The sequence below is a fragment of the Emericellopsis cladophorae genome (assembly GCF_022114955.1).
Source record: "Emericellopsis cladophorae strain MUM 19.33 chromosome Unknown NODE_8_length_656085_cov_119_647849, whole genome shotgun sequence".
Classification (NCBI taxonomy): domain Eukaryota; kingdom Fungi; phylum Ascomycota; class Sordariomycetes; order Hypocreales; family Bionectriaceae; genus Emericellopsis; species Emericellopsis cladophorae.
The window spans coordinates 419,031-433,398 of NW_026250933.1; the positions used below are offsets into that span (position 1 = coordinate 419,031).

The window sequence follows — 14,368 nt, forward strand, 5'->3', positions numbered from 1 at the left end:
AGCGCTCAATTTGTCAGGCCCTGTACAGGGCGCCCGAGCGGCTGAAAAGTGGTTGCTTGATGGGACAAGGACTGCCAAAAGTGCGCGCACGTCAACCCCGCCTGACCACGCTGTAGGTAGGTGCCAAAAAGACAGCTGCTACTTGGCAAACTGCCACCGCTAGATTGTCATCAGCCCATCCAGTCCTGTCTTCCCAGGCCACCGTTGTCGCTGTCGTTCGTCGTCCCATTTTGAATTCACGTTTCCACCAGCTCACGGTGCCCTCCAACTACGCGTTAGGCTGTCTCTCCAGACTGATTCCAAGGCAGGCTCTACCATGACCAGCTTTCGTTTGCGTTGAATGCTAAGTAAAGGTGATAATCCGCGCACAGATAGAGAAGTCGACTATCATTTTACGCATACCATCCACATCAATGGACAAGTAGTTCGCTTTGCATCTTTGCAGTCATTAGGCCAGCAGTACTCCGTACAGTCGAACGACGAACCGCCGCTTGATATCGCGTGTCAATGAGAATGGTGTTGCCGTGAGCTGGGCAGTGCCAGCCGCTGGAGCTCCAGAGCTTATCATTTAAGGGCCCTGCTTCTCATCAGTTGTTGTCTCCCGTTAAAATCGTGCACGTCACGTCAGGGTATGGTCAGGCCGGTACGGATACCTTATACTAACTTGATAATTTAGAAGTAGGGCAACTTATTATTCATTACCTGAGGCAGGTCTACTACGACTAACGTTAGTACGTAGCCATTAATGACAACAGTAAAGCCACCACTGCATCTTCATGCTGGACACTCGAAACCACGGCTACAGTAACGACAGCGCTTGGCAGCGTCTCTCGTCAATGAAGCGCCCCTTGGACCCTATGTATGATACGTCTGCGACTTGTTCACTGGACTCCTAGCAGACTGCCCAAGTAAAATTGATCACATTTCGCTTTCATCGATGCTCGGTGGACAACCTGTCTTCCATGCACTTGCTGGATCATGGCTCATCATGACCATGAGTGCTTTCCACTGTCTGTGTTACATGGCGAGAGGCTGACAGGCACACTACAATTGCCCGCGCACGAAAACCGTGTTACTCGAGTGAGGTGATCCAATCATTAGTGAGTGATACATTCAACAGAAGCTCTGTCTCACCAAGGCACGTGTGCCACTCACCCCGCTAGTGAGATCCAGGGTTTCATGCGAGCCCCTCCGAACGACCTCAACCCGCCACTATTGGACGTGACGACGCCTGGGTGCCGGTGGGTGTGTTGTCCACAGGCGATCTCATGGAGAGGGACACCGAGTTTTGAGTTGTCCCGCCCACAGCCTGCATCATGAGCGAACGCGCGACTCACGACGGCGCATGCCCCCAGCCCCAGCACCACCCACTCACCAGTGGCAGTGCTCCCCAACCCGACTGGCGTTTGTGTGCGTACACACGTACAGCACGATTGACAAGTCCCGTCTCGTATCAATAGCAGATAGTAGAGGTCGATCCACGAGGACCTACATGCAACGCTCCAGTCGGACCCTTCGACGTCACCTATATGTAGTTCATGCTGAAGCTCCCCACATCGATCAAGCCGGCACCTTCAGCTGCCCCTCTTCGGCCTCAGCACATCAAAACGCTTTGACAACTCGCCAATTTTTCCCTCTTTTCCTTGATCACAACATCTGACTCCTTTGCCAAACATTCGCACATCACAGAGCTAGAGCACGCCGGCACGATGCTCCGCTTTGCTCTCCTTATCGCCCTCGCCTGGGCCACAGCACCAGTAGCCGCCTTTGGAGCTGGCAACATTGCCTCGATCGCCAAGATCGAGGGCAAGAACTGTAGGTCACAGCTGCCATCAGTTCACGCGTTTTCCTGCTAACGGTTGCAATAGGGCGCCATGGTGACATCGAAGACATCCTTCTCAGCATCGCCGCCGCACATGCTTACAACGGAGGCAAGAAATTCTCCAAGATGATGATCAAGCAGACCTACTTTGGTAACTGGGCTCGCGATTACTCTCAGGCCATTGATGTCGGCACCGTCAAGTCTGTTTCTGCCGAGGCCATCCGACTCTTGCTCTGCGTTCTCGGTTTCATGACCTTTGGCTACGGCTCCCGCGAATTCGAGGTCACAGCCGACAGACTCGGCTGCTACCGCCCCGAGGAACACATTGACAACCCCAAGAACTACGCTGACAATGAAGATGCACGTCAATACGACAGGCGCCTCCGTGGCCCTGTGGATGAGGAGCAGGAACTATCAATTGATCCCGAAACGGGCATGAAGAACTACATTGCCAACGAGCGCGCGGGCATCATGACTTCGGCCAAGCTCATCAGAAGGCTGTTTGGTAGATGTATCGAGCTGGGCAGGCGCTACAAGGAGAGTGATGATCCCAAGGATCTACATGAATCCCTGCGTCTGCTCGGTACTGGTCTGCACTGTCTGGAGGACTTTTACGCGCACAGCAATTACTGCGAGCTAGCTCTGATTGAGATGGGCGAGGAGGACATCTTCCCCCACTGCGGCCGCGACACTCAGATTGAATTGGAGGGTGCCAAACGACCTGTCTACCCAATTGTCACGTAGGTTCACTAGTTCCCGATGCTCATCCCGGGGAGGTTTGACTGACCGTTGGAAATAGTGGTACATTTGGTGGTGTCGACTTCCTTCACAGTGTTACCGGAGAGGTCTCTGACAAGTTGACGCAAAATGAGATCGACGAGCTCGAGGGCACTCTGCAGGAGAGCAGCACTGCCGACACGAGCATGTTGCGTGATCTTCTGGACAAGATCCCCGACGGCTTCTTTGGCGACAAGCACGAGAGTGACAAGGTCGAGGAGATCCAGTCAAATGCCAACAATGCCCAGATGCAGAACATGTCCGTCTCGCCCAGGGAGCCTGAGGAGTTCACAGAGTACGTCCAGCAGACCTACAACCAGGTCATGCCCGCCATCGAGTTTCACGACGAAGTCATGAAGTCCATCACGTCCGCCATTGAGAAGATCCCTGTGCTGCCCAAGATTGTCGAGCAGCTGGAGGAGGAGCTGTCACGCTTCGTCTTCTCTGTCATTGCCCCCTTTGTCGTGCCCCTCATCCAGAACATCAAGAGCGAGCTGACGACCGGTTCGGATGCTATCATTCAGTCTTCAGAGAGGGAGCAGCACATTGTTTTCCACGACGACAACTCCACTGACCCTACGCACTCCATGCTGTCCAAGGATCACTTCTCCAACATTCTCAACGAGGTGGCTGGTCAGTGTGCCGCCAAGATGGTCCACTGGGCCACTCCCCAGCTTATGGAGGCTATCGACGACGAGAACACTGACGTTGACCGCGTCCTCGACCGCATCATCCACGGCATCATGCATCACCCTGCCCAGCGTGACATGGGTGAGGATGGCGCTCACGAGGGTCGCCGTCGCATCTACCAGTCCGTGAAGGAGTGGTGGCGCGAGATGGGTGACGATCAGCGCGAGGATTACCGTCGCAAGCTGTCTCGCGATGGCGTGGAGAACGCCGAGAACCACAAGGAGGGTGTCTACGACACCGGACACGGCCACGGCTGTGGTGGGAAGCTCAAGATGCAAAAGCTCTACGGCGGTCCCGAGACCACCGAGGATAAGATTGCCAGTGCTGCTGCCGGTGTCATCATCGAGGGCGTCTCAAATGCCTTCAACAACGGTGGTGCTAGCGGCGGCGATCGCAAGGAGGAAGGCTTGGGCGGGCTGATTGGTGCTGCTGGGTCCTTGCTAGGCCTCGGCGGTGGTGACGACAGGGGCAGCTCGCGCCGTCGCGGCGACGACGATGACGACGACGATAACCGTCCCTCCGAGTCTCGCCGTCAGGAAGAATATAGATCTCACGGCAGTGCGTATGATCAGGGGAGCTCTTATGGAGGAGGCAACGGCTCCCATGGAGGCTCCTACGGCGGCGGCCACGCTGCTGAGTATGCCAGTGGTGGCGGCTATGGTCGCGAGGCGTCGTCAGGCTACGGTCGCGAGGAGTCGTCAGGCTACGGTCGCGAGGAGACGTCAGGCTACGGTCGCGAGGAATCGTCTGGGTACGGCCGCGAAGAACCCAGCTATGGCCGCCAAGAGACCCCAGGTTACGGTCGTCAAGAATCCAGCTACGGGAGTGGCGGCGGCTACGGCGGCGGAGGTCATGCTGCTGAGTATGCCAGCGGTGGTGGCTATGGCTCCTCCGAGCGCCAGGAGGGCGGCTACGGCGGCGGCGGCGGCTATGGAGACAGCTCGTACGGACGTCAAGAGTCAAGCTACGGCCGGCCTCAAGAGTCCAGCTACGGCGGCGGCTACGATGAAGGCGCCGAAGGCTACGGCGGCAGTCGTCGCGAGGAGGGTGGTTATCACCATGAGCACCACCGCCGCAGGTCCGGTGACTCTGATCGCGAGCGTGATCTCGCCTACGGGAGCGGTGGCTACAACCGTGAAGGTGAAGGTGGCTTCAGCCGTGGTGAATACAGCGGCGGTGGTGGTGGTGGCTATGGCGGGGGCTACCGGGAAGGAGGTGGCTATGGCTACTAAGTGTGGCCTTGACTCAAAAGGAGTGAAAGAGTTGAGGTTTTTGTGAATCCACGGGTTTTGCGGATTGAGCGAGGAGTCGAGCGGATGTCTGAGATGACGAGATGATGAGATGAGAGATGATTTTGCAACAGTGCGGTCTATGTCTCCTTGCTGATGAGTAGAACTCGTGTGGTGGTGATATCAAGACTATATCTGTGCATGCAATCTGTTGACTAGTATTAATCTGGACGACGTCGCAGAACGAGGTCAGTGAAGTTATATAACCTCCTTTGCCGTCAATAAAACCGAGTATAAAGCTTCTGAATCGAGTCCCATGCTCTGTTGTAGTGGTGGAGCGTTCATGTTGTCAAATCGTTGGCATGCGCAAACGGTTCGTCTCGATCCTAGGGTAGTTGAGCACGATGAAGTACGGATCACAACGGGAACAAAATCCCAACAAATGTCAACCCACGTGCAGGACTGCAGGTTGAAACTCGACCTCGATAGCTCGACTGTATACAGACGTGTGGATCGCGAATACTAGACTCTTGGTAGTTACGGATAGACGAGCGCGATTTCTAGACAGTATCAATAGTATTAGTGCCTCTTACTCGACTGTTTGTTTGCGGTCAACCGGACAGTGGACTTCACGCTGGAACTGCGAGACGGCTACATGTGTATCACGAGTAAGCGGGGTTGATGAACGGACGTCCGGATATTTGGGTCGACAAGCACGGATACTGCCATGCTGGATGTTTGATTGCTTCCAGGTTCCAGCTAATGCCCGCTGCCCAATGTCGTGAACTTGAGATCGGCATCGTAATTACTTAAGGTTCGGAGACTACGGATAAGATGAGACAACTTCAAATCGGCACAGAGCATTGCTCGTAAAGACAGCTCGATGCGCTTTGGAGCCGAGCGTCAATGGTGAACCAGTCTTCACATGGACAGAACATTGAAGTCTGGCTCACGTTGGTGACAGAGCATGCGATGCACATGCGGGTGGGTGGCGCAGAAGACGTGAAACGATCGTCTATGGCCGTGCAGCTGTAGGAGAAATCGCAAGTTAAATGCCTGTACGTATTGTGAAGCACTCTGCTTGTCGAGTGGGGCCTCAGAACACCTATAGAAAGCCACAGCAAGCTGCATAATACTTCTTCAACGACAGTGGCTTTTTCGAGACCTGCGACAATTCGTGATCGAGACCTTGGATTGTCTGATGTGCAGTCGGAACTTGAAAAGCAAGCATGCAGCGTGGTTCGTTGGTCTCAAAGCTGAAACGAGCTGGCTGAAGTCGACAGGTCAGGGGTGTGGTGGAGACGGGCGCACCTCAAGATATTGGCTCGGGCGGAGTTGTTATAACGAGCTGCTAATTAATATCAGGATATGGGCAGACAGGCCCGCCATCAAAAAGCATTGACGAGGCCCGGAAAGACGTGGACATTGGTTCGTGATCGCAGTTGACTACACTTCAATTACGGGCTGTCAATGGCTGTGGATGTAGACAGTTCGGATACATTCTGGTGATCGACTGTGATCATGATGACAGTAAGCGTGGCCTCTTGTTTGGCTCGAGGGGGCGAAATATCATATTGAACATTGGCTTGCCCCTCGACATCGTATCGACCCAGCAATTGATGACACGCTATTCAGTGACACTCTTACACGTACAGTGACATGGAAGTGCCCGTCCTGCATCACGAGGCCAGACACCACCGTGTGGTCAATTTTCTTTCTTTTTCTCTGCCATCATTCTAGACTAGGGGCTGTCACTGACGCATACTACAGGTGTTTTGCCCACCACTTCGTCTCTTATCTGCCGCAGTGCCTCTTGGATCGCCAGCATGCTTTGGACTTTCGGAGGAGACAATTTCCCCTTGGCTGGGCCACGAAAGGCGCCCAAACGTCAATTGGTCGCGTTCCCTGGGATAAATTGGCCAAGACCATGACATTGCCAGGGTCCTGGCGCGCCCCTGTCGATTGCTCGCCCGAGACACGGATGGCGTCTGGATTTCAGTGGTCGTGAAAAGAGAGCTAGTCCGTAATGGGCTAGCTCTTCCTGCGGCAGTTCGACTGGTTGCTGCGAGGAACTTGTTTGTCCCGCGAAAGCACAAGGCTTTGCTTGTACTCGAACAATGGACCGAGCCTCGAGTCGGCCACGGGTGTGGTCAGTGCTTCTACCCGTGACCGGTACGTATCTTATGTACGTACCTTCCGCTGGGGCCTCTCCTTTCTACCCTTGCAGCTTCCCACTCTCCCATCACCAGATCCCTGTCCGGGCAGCATCTTCACGCAGGTCCCGGACGCCTGTTTCGACTCGCCCGCTCGCTCCTCTTCTTTTCTCGGTTCTGGCATCCAGCTCCCGACTGTAGCAACCTGACCTTCCCTTCTCTTCCTTCCCCCTCCCGAGTGCATTATCGCCAGCATCTCACAACTAGTCGTTCATTTTTTCAGCCAGGGCTCCAGTAGTCAATTGTTTTACCTCGTTGACGGATGGCCCGCTGAGCTTTCCTCTCCTGTTCAGAGAGTCTGGGGTACGCCATTGCGTCGGCGGTAGATACCAACACCCTCGACAACCAACTTCGACAATATCATAGTTCGCCATGGCTCCCTCTCTTAACACCCACTCCTCTTTCACACGCCCGAGAACCAGCGAACGTGATGGCCGGCCCAGCACCCGCGATCAGGGCGGTGCTGACAACCTCTTGATACCCAGCCGCACCTCGTCTCTTCACTCGCGCATCACCCAACCCGCCCCGGCCACGCTCGCGTCGAAGCCTCAACAACGGACTCCCAAGACACTCACACATGCGTACATGGTGTGTGGTGTCGGCCGCGAGCCTTCACAATGGGTCAAGGCCCCAGCGCCCACCCAGGGCAAGATTGGCCACATGAAGGGAGCGGTTGGTCAATTCTGGCTGCCCGAGATCCTTGGCAGCAGCCCCAGGCTGGAGCAGGATAACGAGATTGCCCGTGCGTTGCATGCTGCGATGAAGGTAAGCTCTTTCAAAAAAGCACAACCTGTTCCCATTGTTGACCCACCTAGGCCTGTTTCCCCCACGATGTCGAGATCTGCACTGGCCGTAGCCAGCCTCACTGCGTCCACCACGCCTTCGTCCTACAGCAGGACTCGTCGCACACTCTTTATGGCATCTCTCTGCGTGTTTGGTCGCGAGCAGACGAGAAACGCGCAGAGACAATCCGCGACCTGCGAAAGCGGACCGAGTCCGACTACTACGACAGCCCCGACGAGACATACTGGATCCCATACTGTCTCTCTTTCCTGTCACGATACCCCCTTTACAACCTCCTAGGCGACTATCTCCGTGGCATGTGGATCCACTGGAACAAGGCCACCAACCTCTTCCACGCCGAGGAGGTGTCTCGAATCCTCAGCTTCCCGGCGCCGCGTCTCAACGACCTTGTGCGAATCGACATGAAGGACTATGCGCTTTGCTACCAATTCCCCTCTTCACCAACGGGCTTCCAGAACTTCGCCATGTGGCCCCTGTTCGCCTGTCTGTCAATTCCCAACATTGTGGGTGTGATCGAGGCCGCCATCTCGCCAACCCGCCGAATCATCTTCGTCAGCCATTACCCTGCTATGCTCACAATGGCTGCAGAGACAATTCGTTACTGCGTCCGCGTGTACGAGTGGAGTGGCCTGTATGTGCCTGTCGTCCACGCTCGACACGCTGCCGAGCTCGTCCAGGAGCCCGGACCGTACATCTTGGGCATCACGGCCGAGTGCCGCTCTCTCTTCACAGCTCCCACCGATGCTCTGGTGGTGGATCTCGACCGTAATTTTGTTCTCACGTCTGACCCCCCAACTGCCCTGAACCCGGGACAGCGCAACAAGTTTGTCAACCGCTTGACCCAGGCTCTCAATGGTGACGTGACGCCGTCTGGCGTGCCCCAGCACCTGCGATCTGCCTATGGCGGTGGCAAGCTTATCCCGGCTGGCCAGATCATTGTCATGCGGGGCGAGGTCGAGTCGATCCAGGAGCCCGAATGGTGGAATCTGGACTCCGTCATGGCCGTCATGGACCACGTGTGTGAAAAGGTTGGCCGCAACACTGGCATCAAGGCTGTCTTTGCAGGTCAGCAGAAGAAGCCCTTGATGACAAAGGTGTCAATGCGCCACCTCAACGAGATTGTCCGTGAGCGCAACCAGTACTCGCGTGACGCCCTCGAGGCCTGGCAAGACTTTATCAACCTCAAGGGCCGCATGGACACTGAGCTGAGCAAAGTCAACAAGCGCAACAACTATTTGGTGGAGGAGCTCGAGAACTGGAAGCAGCAATTCCTCAAATTCCAAGCGTTTGCTGACCAGCTCACCAAGGAGACCCAGGATCTCAAGGTCAAGATCGAGAGCCACAAGAAGGAGAACCGTCGTCTTGCGACTCTTATTGACCAGCAGAAGGACGACAACGCCCGCCTCTCGGTACGCCTAACCGGCACCGAGAAGCAGCGCGACGATGCGCTCGAGGCCCTTGTCCTCCAGCAAGAGATTGCCGAGGAGCTGGAGCGCGAGCGCAAGCGCAACAAGAAGGAGCTGTCACAGCTTCAACACACTAACACCACAATCATGCGCCAGCGCGATGAGGCCCGGCGCGTGGTGCTGCACCTGCGCAGCCTTGTGGGTGGCCAGAGCCACCACATGGAGCACCTCGTCCAGACCCTCACCAAGCCTGAGGAGCTGCTTAGCGAAATCGAGGCTGGCTACGACGAGGAGCAAGCCGCCGAAGCTGAAGAGGCCCGTCAGGCTGAGGAGAAGGGTGTATCCCGTGAGGACCACGCCAAGCTTAAGCCTTCAAGCCGTGGCGAGAAGCGCATTTCTGCGTCGAGCTTCATCGACGTGGCCGACCGTCATCTCAAGGACAAGACGGACGCTATTGCTCACATTGTGCGCAACATTTCGGAGCAGTGCCAGGCTGCGGTTGAGAGCCTCCAGCTGGCTCAAGAGTCCGAGCTGCGCAACAGCCGCCGCCAGAGCGCCCTGTCAACGGCGCACAGCGACGACGGTCACTCTGCGGCCACTTCGGAGACGGGAGACGACAGCATGCTCCAGCCTTCGGGCCGTGCCTCGAGCATCCCTCCCACCCCAGACCTGATACCCAACAGGAGCAGCACCGCCATGTCGTTTGCGTCGACAACGGCCACCACACCCGAGCGCGGCAGCCAGCAGTTCCTTGTTCGCGAGGATATCCCGACCAAGATTGTCGAGGACGACGAAGGTGAGTACGAGGACGCCAACGAGAACAACAATGGCGTCGTGTCCAAGCACCCCGACACACTCCTGCACCGACCTTCTGGTGCGCGCATCAGCGCTCTGGGTGGCTCGCGCTGAGCTGCGCAATGCAGCAGAGCGACGTCAGCGCGCCTCTGACACGGCCTCCTCTTCACATCCTTTAGACGCGATATATCTTTGAGCGGCTTTATTTTCGACTGATTGGCGGATTGGATCACACAATACCTGCGGTCTTCTGGCGTTTCATTGTGTTGTTTCTTTGGTGCTGCGAGGGATATGGGGAAAGAAGGCAGTACCACTTCTTCATTTTCATTTTCTGTTATGGGTTTGCAAGCCGGCCTCGGTCCTCACTAGTAGTAGTCACGTCACTTCCATTATGGTCCCTTAGTATCTGTTGTAGTAGGAGGGGACGGCAGCGAGTCTACATTCCATTCGCGACATTCCTTAGCCTGGCGACGGCGCCATTGAATGAACATTCCATTTATGTCTTCACCCTTGGCTCTTCAATTGACCACGCGCGAGAAGTTTGCTACATGCACCAGAGTATTGATCTCTTGTCATGCGGCATTCATCAATCCAGCTGTCAAGTGTGGTTTTAACCGTATGTGGCAGTGAGAAAGGCCCACTCCGTACCACGACAGGCTCCAGCCAACGTCACTGATAAGATAAGCGATTAGATAAGACCTCTCGCAAATAAAGTTTCGACAGATTGTTGACTCTCAGCTGCGCATCTCGACCGAAATTTGTAGACGCTCTTTGCAAACACCATCTATGTACTACACTCGTTGACAGGAAGACATGGCCGATCCTCTTCTCACCTCTTTGTGTGCCATCTGTCACATTGCGCCGCCTCAATACCGCTGTCCCCGATGCGATGTCCGAACCTGCTCCCTGCCCTGCATCCGCAAGCACAAATCATGGGCCTCGTGCTCTGGCGAACGCGACCCAACCGTCTACATACCGCCCAAGAGCCTCAAAACTGCCGCCGGCATCGATCATGACTACAACTTCCTCAAAAAGTTGGAGCGGACAGTAGAGCGGACCGAGAAAGAGCTCGTCGAAGAGCGCGCTCTGGTCCAGAAAGAGGAGCTTCGACCGCTCACGGTCCGGGAGACCAAATACAAGGTTGGCAAAGACGGCCGCAAGAGGCGGGTCGTTGTCACACGGGTGCTGCGGGAGACCAAGGGGCGGAAGACGGATGCGGCGTTGACGAGGCGGCTCCAAGCGCAGGGGGTGAACGTACAGTACGCGCCGACGGGGATGCAGAGGATGACGGAGAACACGACCACGTTTAACAGGAAGAGCGGTCTGATCTACTGGCAGGTGGAGTGGCAACTCGTCAGGGACAACGGGGCGCTTGGCGAGAGGAAGCTCTGGAAGTGCTATGAGGACACGCCGCTGTATGCTGGGTACCATGCCATACCGGGGGAGACGACAACGACGAAGAAGAACCAAGTCAAGGGTCCCGGGCGGGCGAACCGATTCTTCTCCCAACTCCCGGTGGACAAGTCGTGGAACACGGTCGCAGATATGTTCCAAGACCCCGAGACGGGAAAGTGGTCGCTAGCAGCGCCGATCGAAGCCATGGGCGTCTGGCCCGCTGAACTGGACCGGCGTCAACGGGCAGCGTACGACTATTATCTCGCCAATCCCGTGCGACAAGCTGGTCAGGCGCGGGTGGTCACGAAGCTGGACGTCGACGAGTGTCTCCGAGACGGGCTTAAGGATACGAATGTGCTCGAGTTCCCGACCATATTCGTGCTACATCAGGGCATGGCTCTGCCTGAGGGCTATGTGCTTGGGCCAAAGGACTTTGTCAAGGGACCGAAGCGCAAGGCTGCCACGGACATGAGCCATGCTAAGGGCGGCAAGCGGCCAAGGAAAGATCGCGAGGAAGGGGACGTGGGCAGCGATAAAGACGATCTCATGGCCGGCGGACTCGAGGCTGGTGAAGTCGTTGGCGAGGAGAGCTTTGATGAGAACGAAAACGAGGATGGCGATGACACTTCGGATACCAGCAGCGAAGGCACGAGCAGCGAGGAGGAGTGACGAGGCGCATGATACCCAAGCATAATCTTCTTGATCGACTAGAAATTAATATCCTGCAACACAACATTATGATATGTCCTATTAACGCTTTCCTCCGCTCAAAGTCGATGGTAAGCCCCTCACGTGCTTCCGTGACGACATACGTACTAACTTACTACCGTAGCGGGGGGAGCCAAGTTGCAAACATCCTTCCCTCCTCCAACCCTCCAGATCCGAAAATATCTTCATGTACCTTGGAGCCTCCCAGGTAGTATCTACTAAAGCTCTTTCCTATAAAAGTCGATCTAGTGAAGGACTATTTCTTCTCGTGAAATATTCCACGAACATATCACACACGTGGTGTTTGTTTACAAGTACCCCTCTCCCGTGTAGGTAGCACACGCAGTTCACTCACCCCCTGATGAACCCTTGCTTACTATTCACCTCAACAACTCTCTCCAACAATAACAACAACAACACTCAAAATGAGTCGCATCCTCCAATGGCTTCGCAGCCGCGGCAACAAGTCCGCGCCGGAGCCAGCTCGTCCGCCTCCACCACCGCCTCTCCTACCTGTCGACCGCCCCCCGCGACTGGCACCCTCTGCACGAGCGAAGTGATGAGATCGCGCACGGTCGCGGCACGGCGCCCTGGAGCGGGTGCGCGCCAGAGTTCAACCCCCCAGCATGTGCGCGAGTGGCGGTGATACGGCTGCGTCTGTCACCGGCAGATACCCTGGGGCGGTCCTCACTCCCACGTCTGGCCACACCGCGATGCCTGTCTGGTGGGCGAGGCCGACTTGTGTTCAGTGTATCCACCGCCTCCCGGCATGCCGGCGGGCAGCTGCGACTACGTCGTCGGTGCGCTCGGCTCTTCCCGACGCCGGGCCAGGACTACGGTGGCGCATACCGGGAGAAACATCCGAACTGGAACGGGCGGCGGTCTCTGCCACACGTGGGTGGGTTGAAGGCCACGTTCCCGGTCTGCAGACACTCGTCGTCTCTTTTACGGACTACTTGTACGAGGACCACATAACGCGCCCGGCAGCTCGACTGCCCGAGCTCAAGGCCATGCTGCTTGAACCCTTGGCTGATGCGTTCGCCCCGTTAGCGTCGACCCAGAAACAGCCCTTCGTGGTGGAGCTGCCGATCGCCGTCTTCGACGACCTTATCCACCTCAAGTGCTTTGCCACGGAGGCCCGCGAACACCACTTTGTCGAGGGGTGGGAATGGCTGCGGTACCCGATAGCACGCAGCGACAAGGAGCTGTTCTACTACATCAAGCAGGGCACGGAGACCGGTCTGTTCTGGGATTACCAGGGCAGACCTGGGAACTATGGGCACCATTCAGGACATTTGGTTCTTAGCTAAGTGGACGGGAGGGCCCGCGGCTATGTTGGATCATGTCCATGTCTTTCTCCGTATCACATCTCCTCTCCTCCTCGGCTCAACAAATAGTGCCGCCTAGGGATAACAGCACACTGCGGTCACGTCCCCCGAACAGGATGCATATCGCTTTGTGCGCTTTTCAAAACGTCATCGGGGGGAACGCCTCTCCCAAAACGCACTTGAGCGCAGACAGACAATAGATCGCGCTCTCTACTCTTGCACAGACGAACCGGCAAGGCGACACACGAAGCTCATACTCCAACACACACATACACACCTGGCCAGAGGCCTGCACATTCGCCCTCATTGTTAACAGCTGGGTTCCACGTGTAAAAGTTGCTGCGAGTTGAGAGATTTCTGGTCAGCCACTCCATCCGAAAACAAAAAATAAAAAGTTTTCCTCTTTGCAAGTGGTCTTAGGTAAGATGGTCAAAACTCAACTCAGCTCAATCCCGTTGGCGTTGGCAATGGCCCAGCACCCGTCCCCTGATTGCCCGTAGTAGAACTCGCGGCATCCCTGCACCATGCCGGTCTGCGTGGGCAGCGGCGTGGGCACGGCGGTGCCGCTTGCCGAGGGTACTGCTACAGATGTTGTCCAAGGAGTGGTTGCGCTGCCGCTGCCGCCGCCGCCGCCTCCAGCAGAGTCAGGACGCCCGACGCACACGTACACATCTAGCTCCAGGCCGCTGCAGTAATCCTTGAGGGCTGGGTTCCAGTACTTGAGGCTGTCCTGGGCGATGCCGGCCCTCTTGGCGATGGACTCACACGTGTCCGCCCCAGGAACGAGCCAGAAGCGGGAGCAGTCCGCTGCCATCCCATCCTGCGTCGGCCCCGGCGCCGCGATTCCAGCCGGCGGCGGCGTGGGTGTGGGTGCGGACAAGGCCCTGTTGCGCGTCGTCTCTTGGGTATCAAACTGGGCGGCGATAGGTGACAGCTTCACAACAGGCAAGTGCATGTTCTTGCCTAGATTCATCGTCTCCACAAAACGACACTCTCTACATGTAGGTATCGGATCTCGCAACCAGCTGGGCAACAAGATTACACTCAACGAGGACTGGAAGTGCTCGCGGTTCGATTACTCTTACGTCAAAAGCGTGGACAATGCACTAGGTTCCAGTGTCGAGAACTTCCAATTCGAAGCCTGCAGTGGCGACAGAACTGACGACACCTATGACCAAATAGACAACCTTCGGAGCGACCT

At 56.3% G+C, this 14,368-nt stretch overlaps 5 protein-coding genes across 5 annotated transcripts; 4 read left to right on the top strand and 1 right to left on the bottom strand.

Moving 5' to 3' along the window:
- Nucleotides 1-1,709: 1,709 nt before the first annotated feature.
- J7T54_004395 (uncharacterized protein) lies at nt 1,710-4,521 on the top strand (the record flags this gene model as incomplete). The annotated part of the gene is made up of 3 exons (XM_051504309.1): nt 1,710-1,815; nt 1,869-2,562; nt 2,622-4,521. The coding sequence occupies 3 exons, from the start codon at nt 1,710-1,712 to the stop codon at nt 4,519-4,521; spliced, it is 2,700 nt and encodes an 899-aa protein (XP_051364224.1).
- Nucleotides 4,522-7,103: 2,582 nt separating this feature from the next.
- J7T54_004396 (C-myc promoter-binding protein-like protein) lies at nt 7,104-9,850 on the top strand (the record flags this gene model as incomplete). The annotated part of the gene is made up of 2 exons (XM_051504310.1): nt 7,104-7,496; nt 7,547-9,850. 2 exons carry the CDS (start codon nt 7,104-7,106, stop codon nt 9,848-9,850), a joined length of 2,697 nt encoding a protein of 898 aa, XP_051364225.1.
- Nucleotides 9,851-10,549: 699 nt separating this feature from the next.
- On the top strand, nt 10,550-11,800 carry J7T54_004397 (uncharacterized protein; the record flags this gene model as incomplete). The annotated part of the gene is made up of 1 exon (XM_051504311.1): nt 10,550-11,800. One exon carries the CDS (start codon nt 10,550-10,552, stop codon nt 11,798-11,800), a length of 1,251 nt encoding a protein of 416 aa, XP_051364226.1.
- A 665-nt stretch (nt 11,801-12,465) lies between these two features.
- On the top strand, nt 12,466-13,149 carry J7T54_004398 (uncharacterized protein; the record flags this gene model as incomplete). The annotated part of the gene is made up of 1 exon (XM_051504312.1): nt 12,466-13,149. One exon carries the CDS (start codon nt 12,466-12,468, stop codon nt 13,147-13,149), a length of 684 nt encoding a protein of 227 aa, XP_051364227.1.
- Nucleotides 13,150-13,603: 454 nt separating this feature from the next.
- J7T54_004399 (uncharacterized protein) lies at nt 13,604-14,122 on the bottom strand (the record flags this gene model as incomplete). The annotated part of the gene is made up of 1 exon (XM_051504313.1): nt 13,604-14,122. One exon carries the CDS (start codon nt 14,120-14,122, stop codon nt 13,604-13,606), a length of 519 nt encoding a protein of 172 aa, XP_051364228.1.
- Between the last annotated feature and the right edge of the window lie 246 nt (nt 14,123-14,368).